The 18,522-nt window shown below is 43.7% G+C and overlaps 1 protein-coding gene across 1 annotated transcript; it reads right to left on the bottom strand.

Annotated features, from left to right (window-relative positions):
- Positions 1–15,618: 15,618 nt before the first annotated feature.
- On the bottom strand, positions 15,619–18,217 carry LOC118506525. The gene is made up of 7 exons (XM_036043777.1): positions 18,049–18,217; positions 17,736–17,821; positions 17,582–17,636; positions 17,372–17,491; positions 16,811–17,069; positions 15,934–16,048; positions 15,619–15,849 (listed from the first exon to the last, which is right to left on the bottom strand). Exons 1-5 carry the CDS (start codon positions 18,107–18,109, stop codon positions 16,888–16,890), a joined length of 504 nt encoding a protein of 167 aa, XP_035899670.1. The 5' UTR covers positions 18,110–18,217; the 3' UTR covers positions 15,619–15,849; positions 15,934–16,048; positions 16,811–16,887.
- Positions 18,218–18,522: the final 305 nt, after the last annotated feature.

The following is an 18,522-nucleotide window of genomic DNA, read 5'->3' as shown; positions in this document are numbered from 1 at the left end:
AATATGGGAGGATATACTAACAAGCTATCTTGTCTCCTGGGGCGGTCCGGTGGCCGAGGAGACAGCTTCTTCACACGGCAGGGCCGGGGTTCAAATTCCATCCAGACCGCCTCTCCGTACGTAGGACTGACTGCTTTACTACGGGTAAAAGCAAGTCACAGAAAGCCAGAAATGGCAGGCCGAGACTTCTCGAGGTTGTAGTGCCAAGGAAGAAGAAGAAGATATCAGACAAGCTCACACATACACAAAGGCTAGTTTAGAATCTTCAATCAACAAAATGTGGTTGTGTTCTTGAACTGAACTTTGTAATGAAAAATTTTTTCATTGAAAATTAAATAAAATTATTTTAAAATTTAAATTAAAGTCCTTCAAATTGAGGTTAGTCTGAGACCATTGGAGGTCCACGTTCCATTTCAGATCACGAAACACAAAACACTTTGATGCTTATTTTGAGACACAGACGAGCTAGCTCTCTTGATACTCCAGCCATTTAAAAATCCTTACAAACATGTTCTTTGAGCACCACTGCCAAAAACGACGAGCACTTCTTTTCTCACGCATATCTATTGAGACTACAGGGTTATAGCCATAACAGTACACAATTGCACAACGAATGGTTAACAAAACATAGAGGCTGTGTTTATACATACTCATGACAATTCACCGCCCGACGAATCTAGAAGCAATTAGGGTGATTTACAAATATTATAATTAGATACTCTCACATGTTGCATGTGACTGTGGTAACCCTGTAATTTGGCTGAGCACGCAACAAAGAGAACAGTGAAACAAACCCCGCGAGAGAGCGAATGGAGGGAACATATTTGAACATAGAACATAAAAAAAAAGTTTAAAATGTTGAGTTTTATTTAACAAACCAGCATAATGTGTCGTAAACAGAACGATTTCCAGACCGACTACGGTGAGCCCTTGAATGTGCTCTGTCATGCGTTCCCTTTAAACAATGAGCCGAATAATTTAATGATGAATTAATTAGTAATTACATAACATGTTCTCTTTTTGGAAAGCTAATTTGTTTGTCTGCTCGCTAGGCTTTTTGTTTTGTCATCTTGGCAATGAATGAATAATGAAAAGTGTATCTTTTTCACAAACTCTTGTTAACAATGAAGCATGAAGTTTGCGCTACATACCAAACAGAACACAGACGATATCCTAGATAAAAAGGTTTTGCAACTAGGGATATTACTTAAAAATAAAAGGTATAAACGATTAATGTGTCAGCGAAGAATGAGTCTCGGTGCCGAAATGTAACTATTTGGTAAGGGTAGCCTGGTGTCTTAGATTCACGAACGCCGCTTGTTAGCTCCTGAAGATAATGATATCTTGACGACGTATAGAGTTATTCGATTGGATCTACGAATAAGATGTAACTGGGCTTAATAGACGTGAGGATTTGGATCAGGAAAGCGAACGAATCTTATGGTGACCATGTATAATTGAAGCTGACCATCTATATTATAATATATAAGGGCGTCCGGTGGCCGAGATGATGCCTCCGCGTACGCAGGGCCCGACTACTTTACTACGGGTAAAAGCAAGTCACAGAAAGCCAGAAATCGCAGGCCGAGACCTCTCGAGGTTGTCGAGTGCCAAGGAAGAAGATCTATAAAATAATTGAATAATTGAACACATTATATTCATTTTTAGCTGTCAGAATATTAAAACTCGAGATCGAGGTCCTCAGTTTGAGGACCATGTCTTCAAGGACTTCTTGGCTTGTTGAAGGTTTGTTGTCAGGCAAGAGGATTTTAGAATCAAACCCAAATTTTTCCGAACAAAATTCAGTAATTAGGAAAGAATGGTGGATTTCCTATTAAAAACTGGGTATCAAACGAATCAAGCAGCCATCAGCAAGTATCGAGCTGGACTATTTTAGCAGCGAGTCCATTTACGAACCACGACAACGGAGGAGCATTTGGCTACACTTGGACTAGTCAGAATAATTATGCCGGATGCTTGTGAAACCATCATACAAACGAATATTCTCTCTCATAAACCGTATTTCAAGATGCGAATAAGTTTTCAAAGACTCAAAGCCTCTATAAATAAAAAAATTAAAAAACATAAACCGCATAGCTCGACATCATCGTTCTTGACAGCGCATTGCATACCATTCGGGCGCAAATCTTCTTCATAACCATATTCACTAGACGAATCGTGGGGCAAACTCAAGGTTTTTCACCCGTATTGATCTCTAAAAAGAAATAAAGTTAATAAACTCATGCATTCAACAAATTGTAGAAGGATTAAGAAAATAATGACGAATGAAAAAAGCAGCATAGGTTGAGATGCTGTACATACCGAACCTGGCATCGATTCGTGTGGCGCCATCTATAAGTGAGAATAAAAAGCTTTTACCGAACAGCTAGGTGTTGTTTGCTTATGTTGACATGTAGGTGGCGCTACAATGCTGTTTTCTCGTTCGTTGTGAGGACTCGAACGAAATCAAAATCTGCCCGTGTTCTTAGATGACATAATTAACGGATGGTTTTAAAATAATAATTATTATCCAAGAGGATTCTCTGACTGAAAACCCTTCATGTGATATTGCTCACAGAATCTTCCTCTTATCATCCAGATCTAAGGCTACTAGATTTCCTCAAAGTTACTCAATTCTATTTGTTGTGTCAAAAGTCAATGATTCTGCTGACCTATCGGCTTTTTCCTTCTTCTCAGCATGGTTTTATGCCTGGACACTCCACCCTGTCGAGTTGGATGACTCGTTGACGGACATGTGGACTTGATCGACGCGGCAGGTCATCGCTTTTCGGTGATCCATTTCCAAGATTGGGGTGGCCCGGCGACCGGTCTTCACACGACAGGACCGGGGTTCAAATCCCATCCAGACCGCCTCACCGTACGCAGGGCTGACTACTTTGCTATGGGTGAAAACCAAGTCCCAGAAAGCCTGAAATGGCAAGGCCGGGACCTCTCGGCGTTGCAGTGCTAATGGCAAGGAAGAAGAAGAAGAAGAATTCCAAGATGCACAGCCAAATAGTGAGTTCTGGTGACTTGGTGAACGCCATGTAGATTGGTCTCGTCCGAGTATCCTATTGTCTAATTTTACTTGATTACGCTCCTTATTATATTGGGTCTTATTAAGTCTTGGGCAAGGGTCTCAAGCAAATTTTAGGTTTGTTTATTACTGGCAGGTTGTCTCTCCGTTCGTAGGACTGGCTATCCCACTACAGGTAAGCTATGCGGAGGACACCAATAATGGTAACCTCTTGATATCTTCTGAAAAGTCCTCAGTAGTTGACGCGAGGGCCGCATCATGTTTGAAATGCCGATGGCCTAAGGTCATCGGAATAGAGTAGACGCCCAAAGTGACGTCGTTTATAAAGTGAGAGAATAGCAAAAATCTCAATCATACTAGGATTATTAACGGACAAAGTAACCGATGGCAGCTTTGGCTATTGTAACATATAATTAAGTGGGCGACACACAAGAGTTGATAAAAAAACAAATTGTTATCCTCCTGTACATGAACCGCTGTATTTGAATTCTTCTAGAAACTGCCTGTTCTAGCTTGTTTTTCTCTAACCGAGACCTATCTCAAGAGAACGCTATTGGTATGAGTGAAAGGTACAACGAATATTCCCTTTCACTCCTTCTTGTAAAGTCTGCATCGCCGTCTTCTCCACAATCGCGATCGCGTTTGTTGTTGGGGGAGCAGCGATGACACTTCCGGTTTGCTGTTGGATGGGGGACACGTTGTGTATCGTCTTGTTGGAAGATCAAGTGGCGAACACTTTTTCAACTAACGAGGGCTGGGGTTCGTCTGGGCGGATGTTTTGAAGATCAAACTTCCGACTGCTGCTCGTGTAATAATATCCATGGCTGGCATAGTTCAGCAATTTTCTATGCAATACAAAATCAGAAGCCAGGCAAAACATCACACAAACACACGCACACGTCACATAAGTGATGTCGCAGCATAAAGGATCACGAAACCAAGCATAAAGAACACGGACCAAACCACACCCCAAAAAAGGCGAAAACATCATTTTACACACGCAAAGGGATTATTAAACATCCTGTACACCAGGTACCAGCTCAGCATAACGAGGAGGGTTGAGACGGGAATTGAATAGTGTGCAAGGAAATTGGAGCGCACGAAAAAGGAAAATAAAGAGCAGGAACCAAATAAAAGGAAAAAATGGTTGAATAAAGCAAACTATACAAAAGGGTCACAAGAGCCACAGCATGTGCGTGTAGGACGATACGTAGGGCAAGCGAGAAGGGAACGAGAAGAAACCGTATAAAGGAATACGTGAGAGGAGTGATGGGATGACAGAAGCACCGATAAGGAACCCACCAATAAAATGGGCTTGAGCATGACTCCGTCTACTTTCTGAACATTCCAAAACAAATATTTGATAAAGCACTTCGTTACAAGACAGCGGGGTGGGATTCAGACATCGGGAAACCCTTGCAGAGAATCTGTGTAAAACATCGCTAGGCTTGTTTGATTTTCGGACACTAGATCGGAGAATTTCCAGGAAAACAACGCGAAAAAAGTTGTCTGCTACCGATGTGCATGTATAAGACTATAGTGCTTTAGCAGCTTAAAAACTTTAACGGCTTTTCCCGGTGTCTTCAGGAGAACGTTTCAGCACTACATAGACTCCGGCCACTTCCCCGATGCATGGAAGAGGTAACGGTTAGTGCTGTTCTCCAAGGCAGGGAAACCACCCGGGGAACCATGATTGTACCGGCCAATCTGTCTGCTGAGCGTCTTAGGGAAAGTACTGGTGCGGCTTATACAACGTAGACTCACGGAGCATCTGGATGTGACGGGGGGCTTGTCTGATGCTCAGTACGGATTCCGGAAGGGACGCTCTACCATGGACGCCATCAACAGGGTCATCGCGAAAGGGAGAGTAGCGCTAAACAAGAAGGGCAAGGGCGATGGTGACAATCGACGTAAAGAATGCGTTGAACACGGAGAACTGGACAGCGATTGCGGAAGCGCTGCAGAGAAGCAACACGGTACGGTTCCGGTTCAGGCGATGCTGCGGAACTACTACGAGACGGATGAAGGATTGGTCTCGCTACCGGTGCCGGCTGGTGTTCCGCAGGGTTCGGTCCTAGGGTTAACACTGTGAAACGTCATGTACGACGACCTTCTTCGTCTTTATCTGTTCGGGACGACGTTGCGTTCACCCTCATCAAAAGCTGGCCCGTCAAAAGCATGGCCAACTACGAGCGGATGTACACACGATCGCCTCTACGAAGTCGCTGAAGTACCTCGGGCTTGAGCTCTGCCGCAAACCAAGACGGTATGTCGCAAGGCATCCCGTACCACGAATGCCTTGACCGCCCTCATGCCGAACAAGTGTGGTCCGAAGAGCAGCAGCAGGAAGCCCCTGGTAATCGCCGGCAACAGCATCGTCCGTTACGCAGCCCCGGCGTGGGGACGGAAGCTTCTACAGAGGGACACCCATCGCACCACCATCCAGAGGACTCACCGCACAGGAGTACTCCGGATAGCCAGCGACTTCACAAACTGTTTCCTACGATGCCGTCTGCATGGTTGCAGGTATCATCCCGCTAGTCCTTCTCCTAGAGAATTGATTTCTTTATCACCCAACTCTTTGACACGGGATTCTCCGGAGCTTTTTCGTCGACAAAGGCATCCTGGACGGCTCGCTAAACTGCCCGGTGTGTGAATCCACCGTGGAGGACGTCGAGCACGCAATGTTCCACTGTCCACGGCTCGCTCGGTTACAGCAGCAGAGCACAACCCGCCTGACGATGAAAAATCTTCCAGCGGAAATGTGTACCAACCGCGCCACATGGGAAGCATTCAGGACAGCCGTGCGGACCATCTTCAAAACCTCCGAAAAAGCGAATCGGCATGGTTCGGATCAGATCGAGGAGTGATTTAGTGAATAGGCATCGGCTTCTTAGTCCGCTTCACGGGCCATGTGTCACGATGAATCACACAGTCTTATTCAGCCGCGATAACATCCTTGAGCTGGATATCCTTTGAAAGGTTCTTTCCCCGTTAGTACAAAAAGGGGACCTAAGCGGAATAAAAGTTTCGGCCCTGTCTTCATTGAATTCGATGGCCAGGGAAGAGATCATTGTGCGTTCTAGGCCGGTCAGTCTGCGTACCTGTCCATTAGAATAATTCTAACGTCATCACGCGGTCGATCCTGTCCGCATCCCTCTCCGCTCACATCAAATCATCATGTGCTTGATGTTTTTATTCCTTGAACAAATGTCATGCAGAGGAGTTCGGTTCTGTTACTGTTCGGTTACTAAAATGACATTTAGAGACAATTTAGATATTCACAGATATTCAACATCCAAAAGGGCCCGGCTATTGATATGGGTTTTGAAGCAGTTAGAAGCAAACTTCAAATTTGATCGTCTCGAGCGACTCCATTGTCTGGATGAAAAAGTTAGCATGTTGTACATAGAATATCCAATTCACCCGAGCTTCCCTAGCTTCAAACTCTGAAGGCAATTATTTGTTGAGCATTTTGGAAGATTTGCTCATCGATCAAGGGATGGCTTTCCACTGATCGTTGTCTAGGAGCACGGCAGCGATGACAATTGACCACCAGGAGGATGTTGTGGTTTAACTCTGTGAGACATTTAAGTATAGGGGTTATGGTTAATCCTAGGGCCGTGCGCATTATTTGTGTGTATTTTTTCAAGACACCAACGAGATTCAGATCGCTTTATACGACGGGAAAAGTTGTCTCGTATCAGAGCGCCCCACAGGCAAGGTCTTGTGGTTTCAAATTCCACACAGGACCAGAGTGACTACATTTTCACCGTTGCCAGATTGATTCGCGTTCGGTGTGAATCCAGTTGCAATATGATTCGACCAGCGTATAAGCTCACGATCAACAGAGAGCCCACCGAAGCAGGGAAACGCAGGGAGACATACGGAGAGATCGAGAAGGCAAACCTCCCTAATGCATTCCACATATTCTCGCCGAGCACGTGAGGAAAAGGTGCTGTAAAGATCGGTCGATCATAAAACGCGTCTTCGTTCCGCGTCGAAGGTATGCCGGTGCGTCTGTCTTTTCATTGCCGAAAATTCCACGACGCGACGGGACCCACACTAACGATATTCGTAACGCCTTTGCAAACGCTGAGACAAACAATTCACTGAATTGTATAATAATAAAATCTCGATTCTCAAAAAACTTTGGAGATCTCGGGTATAGAAGGGCGTTTAAGGCTATCTGTAAATATAACTTTCTCCGGTCCAGAAGACTCGCAGAATGATTCCCCGCAGAATGATGATTCGAAACGAAAATACTCTGGCAGAGCAGAACTAAACGTCCGCAACAGACGGGATCCCGAACGTGGCAAGCACAGATACACTGATCGTGTTGCTTCGCGCCCTTCAATGGTGTGGGTAGAGTGTTGGATGCGCTTGTGTGGGATACCAAGGTCAAGCCGAGCTCTGCTGACCACGGTTAGCCAGCGGATGCAAAAGTCGGAAAGGGCCTGCGGAGCTAGAAAACTGTAAGCCGATTTTAGTCGCATTTAGAAAAAAAATCCACTAAATGTGTGCAAAATTCCATAATATGGATGCAAAGTGTCACAAACGGATATTGCAATAGTTCAATCTCTATTATTATTATAATTATTTTATTAGTATTATTACACAAGTATTATTATTATTATTTAACCGAGCATGCCCGGGATAAGGCTAAATATCAGGGAGGAAATGCCTTGGTAATTTCTTGTAATTTTTTTGTTTTTGACATTTGTATTTCGTCAGCACATAATACGGCTTCAAAGCTGACAATACGGCTTCTAGCCGTCATAATTAATAAATAAATAAAAATAAATAAATATTATTATTATTACTTTTATTTTTATTATTATTATTTATATTATTATTATTATTAATTATTTTATTTATTTTTAAATTTTCCACCAACTTGCTGAACCCATCATCTTTTATCGATCTCATCAAGAGATCCCTCTCGCGACCAAAAACATACAATAAAAAATCCTCGATTGCTCGTGCAGTTGTGTGTGTAGCGCGACTACATTACGCGAACACGCCACCGCTCGCAGACTGCCCGCTGGAGATGATCACGAAAGTGTTAAGCTATGCGCTCGGTGCAATAACAACAACTTTTATGCTTCAACGCAGCGAATCTCTTCAGTCGGTCCCAGTCGTTTACGGTGCATGGTGGTGTGCAGTGGTTCCTGTGGCGCTCGCGTACGTTTTCTCGCTTTCGAACACCGGTGATAAGTGATTCGCTGTACAGTTTTTTTCCCAACAGTTCTTCAACGCGTCAGAATGTACCCAGGTAAGAGTGGTTCATGGGCGTGTGTTCGTTAGGCACTAGTGGCGGTGCATTAGTCATCGACAGTGAGAAGAAGTTGTGGTGTTAGTCGCGGGGGTGTCTTTTCCCTTTGTCCGGTCGATGGTGTGTTCTGTGTTGTTATTGGATGTAATTATCGGGATGCAGAAGTTTTGATGGCAAATCGATCGGCTTAACGTGTTGCCTTGCACTCTGTAATAAACCATCCATCCAACGGTCTAACGGCACGATCGTCGTAGGGATGTCATAAAGAAGCTGGACGGGTGTGAGTAAAAGTGAGCTACGGTGGAGAAGAAAAGGGCTTCTGATTGGGGTCAATAAACGCACAGCTGACGGTGCTGTCGGTGAAGTTTGTTTACAAAGAAGTTAATTTTTTTGTTTTGCTCATCGAGTGCTCGATACCGTTTTTTTAATTATCGTTGCAGAGGCCAAATGAGGTCAGACATTTAGTGACGGAAGAGGCACGTACGGGTTGTTCCCTGAAAATCTTCTTCTTCTTCCTATGCACTACAAGCTCAAGAGGTCTCGGCCAGCCATTTCTGGCTTTCTGTGACTTTATTTTAACCCTTAGCAAAGTAGTCAGCCCTTCGTACTGGATGAAGTGGGTTGCTATGTACGTACTTCTGGCCGAATAGTGAAAATTTCAATATTTATTTGTGCGATCTTTGCTAAGGGATGGAACCGGGGGCTTTCGAATCCCATTGACTCATTTGGCCCTCCCACGCAGTCGAGATGGGTTCAATCTGCCCATTCCCGCCATCACCACTAGTGAACAGGGATGCTTTAAAGTCGGGGCCCCACTCATTGCTTGTGCTGGGAATCCAACGAATGTAGGCTCCATTTTTTTTTTCAACGAATCCGTGCCTTCATACGATCATCCAGCACCTGGCACATCTTCCAAAAATTAACATCACCACCAAAAGCCTACAACGGAAGATAATCGAAAGACTTCCGGATACCCTGTGCTATAGGGTATCTAGTCTTTGGAGCATACTGATTCATGGTTAGTCTGCTTCAAGAAGTCATGGGGGGCCAAGTATGGGGTGCAAAGGGCAATGGTTCATCGTTTCGGAAAAAAAGTGATAGTTTCAGCCGATGTGTGAGAGCTCGCATTGTCAAGGATCGCATTTCGAATTTCTCCAGCCGAAACTTCAGGTTAATAGACCGTCAAGCTTCATTGCGGAAGCGTCCAGCTTTGGCGAAGGAACAGATGTCTCTTTTGCTTCAACGTGTTTCTTCCACGGACAATTTTCGTTGGATTTGGCACGTCTCCGAAGACCCACAGGGTCGATTCTTGTTCTGTTTTCGACACGCCCTTGCCGACACATTAATATTAGGATCTTGCATAATTAGTTCATACACGGTATCAATATTCTTAGTAGCGGTGGGAGTGGAAGATATTTGGAGGCCCCGTTGCGGATTGACAGTCGAGGACCCTCTAATTGTGATTTTAAAGGGAAACAACAGGACTTCTTTCGCCGACGAGGCCCCCCGTGATCGATGAGGCCCCAAGCGGCCGCTCCTTCCGCTCCTAGGTTGATCCGCCCCCTGGTACATAGGTACCTTTTTAGGACTACCTTCACAATTTTCGTCACTGAGCGAGAAAGTTAAACTCTTTCGAATGAAAATGTTAGATAGCATCTGGCAACACATCTGTTGGCCTAGGTCAGATGTACAGCAACGTAACACGCACCGACGCAGCACCAGCAGTAGGCGGAAGTTTGATCTTCAAAACATCCGCCCAGACGAACCCCAGCCCTCGTTAGTCGAAATAGGGTTCGCCACTTGATCTTCCAACAAGACGATACACAACGTGTCCCCCATCCAACAGCTAATCGAAAGTTTCATCGCTGCTCCCCCAAAACCTAACGCGATCGCGATTGCGAAGAGGACGGCGATTCAGACTTAACAAGAAGGAGTGAAAGGGAATATTCGTTGTACCTTTCACTCATACCAATAGCGTTCCCTTGAGTTAGGCCTTGGTTAGCGAAAAAAAAAGCTTTATTATCAACTCTTGTGTTACAGTCTACGTATCCCATCACCGCTCCTCTCGCTTCTTTGCTGTCGAAAGTGGCAAATGAGGCTTCAGAGACCCTACGCCTCTATAAATATACGATATTAAAAAAACTTCTTTGTTGATTGTATCATGCGATCTATATAGAAGCTCGCACACTTGCACCGTGTTGCATTTCAAGAGGCGAATGTGATGGCCATTAAGTCCACGGTCCACCATTCAAACATTAAGCTAAGTGCGTGCGTTGTTTGAATGGCATCATAGGGTAAATTATTCACGCAAGAGATGAGTAGAACACCATTCGCAAAAAAGGGGAACTGATTTTGAACGATCCCAAAAACAATTGGAACCAATGCCAAAAGGAAAGGTAAACAAACCGTCGGGGCTGCTGGAACCTTCAGAACCTTCTGAAGTGTTTCTGGAAGTGTCGGAACGTTTGTGGAAGCAAACCAACTCAAAACAGTGTGGAAAAACACTAGGCGATACACTTTCATTCTTCGGCATCGCCCAAGCGATACAGTTCTGCATCGTCCCCAACGTCAACGTGAAGCGTCATTAAAATCATTGAAACTTTAAAAATCCTCTGAAATTTTACTAAAGAAAAGCTGGTTCTCAATAATATTGGCCACCTACCATACCGATTGGTTTCGACGGTTCCGAGCGTTTCCCGATGGCTCCGAGGGTTCTGACAGTTCCGGAGATTCCGGTCAGTTCCGAGCGATTGCCGATTGCTTCCGTATGCTGTTGATGCGTTACATGCACCCTGGTCTAGCCCACTCTTGAGTGAGCTGCGAACCAAGTCATATGACTAAAAGTCTCAAAGTTATCAAACAATTCAACCGATCGAAATCGAGCAGATTTGATGGAGCAGTCTTTCGGAACTCAGTTTAAGCATCACTTTCACTGAATCGAAACAGATGTGCACTGAGCATATCTCGATCACATTGAGGATAACATGCTGGATCCCAAAAGCTCATGTAGAGCAATAACCTATGAAGATTTGATCCAATGGCCCCATGGTAGATTGAAGAACATTTTGTAGATTGCATCCAGATCAGCGAAAGCCAGGGCAGAAATTTGCTGGAGAAATCTGTAATTAACTTTGAGACGATGATTTGATTTTCTAGAATTTACGTGATCAGTCTCACGATAACGGAAGTACAGTCAATACAAGTGCTGCTGTTAGAAGTTAAAGAGCTGGCTAGATCTGTGATCCAGCAAGCCCAGCAAGATCTAGATATCTGTAGGAATTTTTTTCAATAATGTATATACATGTTATCGCACGTATTCAGGTTCATCCAACAGCTACGATAATCAAGGATGGAATCCCATCCCATTGAAGGAATCGGAATGGAACAGGCAGCTGTACCAGACCCAGGAGACCGAAGAACAGATGATCGTTCAGCAAAACGAACCGTCCGGTACTGCCATTGCCAATCCTTCGGACCTTACAACTCCAGGTAAGGTTTTAGTGTAATCCAGACGCATATATTCTAGACATCGGTTCGATTTGTTCGATGTTCATTTAAGGACCATCGAAAGACCGCGATCCCTATGGGTGGGATGAGATCCAATGGAAACCTACGAAGCCAGGAGAGTTACAGTTCCAGTTCTTCGAAGATCAGGAGCTCCGCCTAGACGAAGAGGCCAAGAAAAAATCGATCACAAAGCAAAACAACCCGAAGTCCCACAAAAAGTTTGGTAAGGCATTAGTGTAACATTGCTGTAATCGCTTTGGTGTATGGCTGATTTGGGTACGTATTTAGGTTCATCCAAAAGCAAAGATGCTCTGAGATGGGGTATCATTCAAAGGAAGTTGGAGGAACGAGCAGAGCAGCTGTACCAGATGGCGGATGATCAGGTTCAGCTTATACCCGAGCAGTATGAAGATGCAAACAACCAAGTGATCGAACAGCCAAAAGAACCGTCTAGTGTTGCCGTTTCTGAAAGTCCGGAACACAGCACGCCAGGTAAGGCTTCCGTGGCCCGAGAATGAATGTGCTCTGTTGGTATTGATGAATGTACGGTTCATTCTTTACTTTTCGCTCTAGGTCTGTGTGTGATTTTGTGAAATGGAGATAAATCGGTTGTTTAGATAATAAGGCTGCTATTGTCGGATGAGAGTGGTTGGAGTTTTTAGCTGTGATTATTGAATTTATTCATCCGTAAACTAACACCGATTGCCGTTATGGAATGTTACACGGAAATATGTATGTGTCCTTTAGTTTGATATCATGAACCGACAGTACGTGCAGTGTTTCCTATGAGATATGCGAAGAAATCATCACATCACTTGGCATAGCTTATCTCGTTATTTTGGTCAATTTTTTATTCCTTTCTTTCCTAACCTTTCCGATACTTTGATTAATCTTCAACTATATGCTGAGGTCCAAATAATATATCAGCTTCCTGTAATCTCCTACTTCTCGGTCACTTCCCTCATGCAGTCTCAACATTGAAACGAAGTTCAGAGTTCGGGTCAGGAACTTTCTCGTATCAGAATTTCCTTAGTCAATAAGCTATTGCTTTTGCTATTAACTAAGCCACGTTATGAACAGGAAAAGCTTCACAAGTAAAGGGATAAATGTAGCAGGTCTGGTGCAAATGGCCCCGGAAGGGAACAAAAAGTAGGATAAACACTAGAAAATCAGGATGCTCTGATGCTCTTTGATTCGTTTAAATTACAGTTACAAAATGATGTTTAATCTTCAAAAGATGTAAGGGCCATTACGATCGCCAAGAATTTTACAATCGGAAAACCTGGTGAAGGATCTCTGGAGGAACCCGCTCGATACAATCGATGTGAACTTTTAGCCGACGAAGACCAAATCAAGGAATAATCCTCCAGCAATAATCTAACGACCGAGTAGAACAATGACTTCAGGCATAAGAGGTTCTTTGGATAGCAAATTAAGTGAGGAGTTATGTTCAAAATTAAATCATAGATCAAAAGCGGTCATGAAATCAGTTACTAATGGTAACAATCTAGGCAATCGTTTCAAGTTGTGGAAGGTGAAGGAGGTGGTGGGCATATGGTTTGTGGAGGTGAATCTTTCGTGCATCGGTCCATGATGTTGAGGAATAATGGAAGTACGAGTAACATCAAGCAAAAAAGGAGCGGATAATTTTCCACATAATATGGAAAAGCCTCAGTGACAAACGTCCTATCAGCTATTTTGTGAAAAGGGTTAAGCTAGGCCAAGTTTCCACCGAGCTCTTCTCTAGAGCATGTACACAATTATAGAAGATTATTATTATTTTTTGCCATGAAGAGCTTATTATAGTTCACCTTCGTCACATATTTCCCAACAAGTTGTCTAACGTTAATAAGAAAAAATTAATAACAACTCAGGTAATTAACTCATCTGGTCAAACAGGACTTCCTTAAATCACATACGAAATTATTGTTCTCCACAACAACAAAGGAATTTTTTTTTAACCGAAAAGCGAATGACGATAGCATAACGTTCCCATTAAACCTGTAGAATAAATTTCTATAAAAAGAGCATTTGGTAATCCGAAAAGAGAGAGTCCGAGAATCGAAGTCCTGTAGTCAAAAATATGTATTCCAAAAGACGAACAAAGTCAAAAATACTAAGTCCCAGCAAATTGAATCTTCGAAGTACTAAGACTTTGAATTGACTTTGTAGAAAAATCGATTGTGTTTTAAACGGAGAATAAATTATGTATTTAATATAGACTAAAAACATCAGCAATCAAACCTTCTATCACGAGCTGAGAAGTCCTCACCATTTCTCACCTAAATCCCTTTCTCGCGCTCAGCTTGGCCTAACGACCTCTTACGTCAGGCCTTCGATTTCTGGTTGCCTAAACTCCATGATAGCATGTAGTTGAGCTGTCAGCACTAACTACGGGAGACTGTCCAGATAGGATTTGAACCCTGGACCAACCGTGTGAAGAACGGCGCCGCTCACCTAAACCCGGAAACTCCATTATCTCCAACAAGGTGGACTTTTGGTGAAACGTTGTGAAACTCATTTATTATCTATCCCATCCCTCTCAACGCTTTGTTGTGCTTGTTGGTTAGATAATTTCAGAAAAGCACGACTAGCTGGAAAATTAAACTAGTCCATCACCGTTCGCCCATTCTGCCAAGCTACGAGAACAGATGCTGGCTGCGGTTGGTCTTTCAACTCGCCACTTGAGGTACTACGTGAGCAATACTCTCGCTTACTATTTCCATTCCGCCTATACAAGCACCATTACCGGAAACAATAAAACAACCACCCACAAGCCTTCTCGGAACGAGAAAGCGGGTAGCGAGCGAAAGGAAAACAACGCGCTCGACGCCGATGCACATGGATCATCAGTACATCGCATCAGAAGAAAATCCGTTCATCGTTCTCGGGCTGCAAGATAATGCAACACATGTTCTACTTGCATCGCCAACTATCGCTTCAGCAGTGGCAGTATCGCAAATGATTTTTGATTGAAAGAACACGTCTAAACCATAGCGAACTGTAGTGTTGTGTAGTTTAATGAGTTGTTTGCCAATCAATTCAAAGAAGATCAATCTTTCTCGCCACTAGCTATCAAGAAGGTATCTTGCTAACAAGTAATTTTTCCAAGTAATTACTTAAGGTTCAAATGCTTGATTGGCTAAGTAAGCTCACCAAATAATCCATCATTGGTACAACGGATATGAAACATTTTGCTTTGGCACTACATAACCTCCTATATATGTTCGAAAGATAATAAACTTCGGCGGTCTATCTGCTTAGGTAAGAAGTACCTGTAATCAGGCAAGATAACGTCGTGGCAGATACCTTGTTAGCCTATAATATGAAACCATTTTTAACACGTTGTACACCACTACCAACTCTGTAAACGGTTCGATCATTTTGGACATAAAGAGATGCTCAGCTCCCATAAAAAGAGGCTGATAAAGAGGTTGAACCGACATCAGCAGTCTCCACCTATAATAACTCCTGCTGTTTGGCGACTTTTTGAGCGGTCTTTAAAACACTACGCTCCTCCGACTATCTAAAATGTACCATGGATGATACTTCTTTACATCTATCATGAGAGATTTGGTTACTCCAAATCCGGTCCGATGTCCCCAAGGTTAGCAACATGGGTCCTTTTTCCTTCCTACAGAATAGACTTATTATCAAACGAGTTAATTCCTGAATCCTTCGTCATTAACATAAAACATCACAGATCCAACCTCTATCTACAGCTGCATCACTACCATCAGAAACACGTGCCAACCACAATGAGATGTGATTATGTAAAAAAGCGCAATTCAAACGAAACTTATGTGTTCGAAATTAACCACATTGAACGACATTTTATTTTTAATTTTGCTATCACTAAGAATAATATAATGCCAATTGATGTTACAGGCGTACGGTTGGAAATAAATAGAGTGATGCTTGTAAGGATGCCGATCGATTGTCTTTAGGCCAGAAATGTGTAGCAACCGTACTACAAGAAACGTGACTATGATGTTGCGAGGGTACGATGATGTCCTGCAGTGATTTCTGCCTACAACAGCAATGAAAGAATGCAATTAGATCAGAGGATCATCAACCAGGACGATTCTTCAAAAGCAGATCAAAAATTACTTACATCGTCTCCCTAAGCCCGTTTCTGCTGTGCGTCTAGTGGCCGTATGTAATGCGTTTATGATGATTTATTGTGAGCTCAATCTCGTGAGAATGCTTTGGTGGTGTTGGAAGACGAACTGAAATTATAATTTAAAGAAAACATAATTGAGTTTTTTTTTAAGTAGCCGTTTGGTTCAAAATACGTTCATATGTTTGCTGCCGTAAGCGTAAATAGTCAACATATGAACAACTTCGTAAGAGGTCGCCAACTCAACACTTTCAACTTTTTGGCAGCAAACGATCAGACGGTCAAACTGTTTTGCAGTGAGCCTTAGACATCGGTATACTTTAACTGAGCACTTCGCTAAATAGAACAAATAATAATTCCTCTCCATTAGTCCTTAGGAGCTGAAATGTTAAGCGTCAAGCTAAAGTATCAAATGCATAAAATATGCTGATTGTCTGATTGAAGAAGTTAAAGTGAGCTAGGAGCCAATCGGCCCAACAATAGTGGAGGAATCCCTACGATGCAACAAATCTGTACTCTTGGGCTCCCTACCATATACTTACTAACTCAGATAAGCTCAGCATTACTTAGAAGCCTTAATCCTCATTCCTGTGGTTACTTGAAACCGACTGAGGACATCTCGATCACTTTGGCCTTCTGATCAAGATCTCTATAGGCAAGTAAAGCTATTAAACTAAGTATTATATCCAGGACGATAGTTACTGCATCAAAGGATGAAAGACAAATATTGCTGATCCCTACATACTTGACTTAGATTCGGTCCCTGAGCTGCTGTCTTTATCCTCTACCTAACAACCTACTAGAGCTCAGGTCTTGTTCACCTTACCGGGACGCTAACCGTGCTAACCGAAATATCACCGTGAGTAATTACCTGAAGGAACAGAGCCAAATGTCTTATGAGGCAGCAGTTCTCCCGCGAAAGAATCTCACAAACAACAGCATGGCGTATTATACATAGGTACCGACTGCAAGGCGTTGCTTGCGCCGTTTGTTAATGGTGGCTCGACGCTTTGCGGTTAAAAACCGTGGACGCAGCGCGCGTCCATCGCTTAGCTGACGGTTTAGAAAAATACGATAGAAGATGTGCAGCCGACTCTGTGGATGTCCATTTTCATAATCATAATTTAGACCTGGAATGATGCGAAGTAGAGAATAGGGTAAGAAATTGAGTGTGCAATACGCTTCAGACACACACACATGTGCACAGAGGCCAAAAAGATTTCGCCCATTTCCAGCTGAAATCGCGAAAAGATTTCGCTTCTCTCTGGCCCTCTCTGTCACTTTCCATGCGTTGCCATGGTAGTCCCGACTGAGCACTGACTCCAGCCTACTTGTCCCATTACGCCACACAAACACCAATCGGAAGTCAATGAAGATATTCCCCCGTTGAAACAAAAATCACACATAATCACAGCCATCACATTCTACTCACGATCAAGTGTCTGTTTCACCAAAAGCGGCACCGGAGTCTCCGGATTCCACATCAGCAGCATGTAATACAGCAGTGGTTCGTCTTGAAAAAATATTTCAGTCTCACTTTCGCTGCTGTTCACTGTAAAAAAAAAATATACGCACACACACACATACCCTGACTATGATGCAAGTTGTACAGTTGTGTGGGGATCTATGGATGTACACTTACCCAGGAGAGTGAATGCTTGCCCGGATGGTTGGTCAGCTCCGGCCGGTTCCGATTGCTACAAAATCAAAAGAACAGTGCATGAAAAGATGTAACCAACTGTTGATTGAGGGGGGGGGGAGGGGGTGGTTGTATTTTCACAAGCGCCGCTGCTTACCTCTTGCGATACCTCCATCGGCTCTTCCATTGGTGTTTCTGGTTCAGCTACCGGTGGTACTGGATCGTAACGGATTCGTTGGGCATCTGGCGAGAGAATGAACGGAAATATTAGCAAACCAAACCCTCTGCGAATCTTAATGGGAAAAGATGGCTTCGGCTTTTCGTCAGCTATCCTATCCTAACACCGGTTTGACAGCTAACAAAGCCGAAAGCCAACACACACACACACACACACACACACACACATCAACACATTTCTTTCCCCCCGGCCGTAGCACATTCAGTCGAACAGATTCCATCCTTTTACTTACGTAGCCTACGCTCAAATGAACGCGCTGCCCGCTCCAGATACGTCCTGATGCGTCGAAACATGGGAGAAAACTATTGTTGAGAGATATTCGCACGGATGGTTATTCAATGTGCGCCTGCTGCTGCAAACTTTCGTCGAACGATTGACTACACACGCATATCAGCAACACCACTGGAAGTCGCCTGCCTTGAGTGTGTGTGTGTGTGTGTGTGTGTGTGTGTGTGTGTGTGTGTGTGTGACTAATCGTCGCTCGTACGTATGAGAATGTGCGTAAGCTGCTGCGTGTGGCGCGACAATTCGCAACAGGTCAACACTGTCCTCCTCAACCCTTATTCTCTCGTTCTCTATCGCACTCGTTTCACTCACCCTTATGTCTCTTTCTCTCTCTCTCGTTGTTTCTGTCGTGAGCTCCCTTGTCAAGGACAGTTGGACGACACTTGTGTGTCGCTTGTGTGAAGCTAGCAGAAGATGCGCA

Source organism: Anopheles stephensi, chromosome X (genome assembly GCF_013141755.1).
Source record: "Anopheles stephensi strain Indian chromosome X, UCI_ANSTEP_V1.0, whole genome shotgun sequence".
In the NCBI taxonomy this organism is placed as follows: Eukaryota; Metazoa; Arthropoda; class Insecta; order Diptera; family Culicidae; genus Anopheles; species Anopheles stephensi.
Note: the sequence above shows the minus strand (reverse complement) of the source record. Positions and strands in the feature narration are given on the sequence as shown.

Bases quoted from the DNA above. Each gene is read 5' to 3' on its own strand.
- LOC118506525 (XM_036043777.1), bottom strand. From the start codon at position 18,109: ATGTTTCGACGCATCAGGACGTATCTGGAGCGGGCAGCGCGTTCATTT. The intron at 17,492-17,581 runs GTAAGTGTACAT...TTTTTTTTACAG, and splicing joins GCAAGCATTCACTCTCCTGG to TGAACAGCAGCGAAAGTGAG. The intron at 17,070-17,371 runs GTGAGTAGAATG...GCATCATTCCAG, and splicing joins GGTGAAACAGACACTTGATC to GTCTAAATTATGATTATGAA.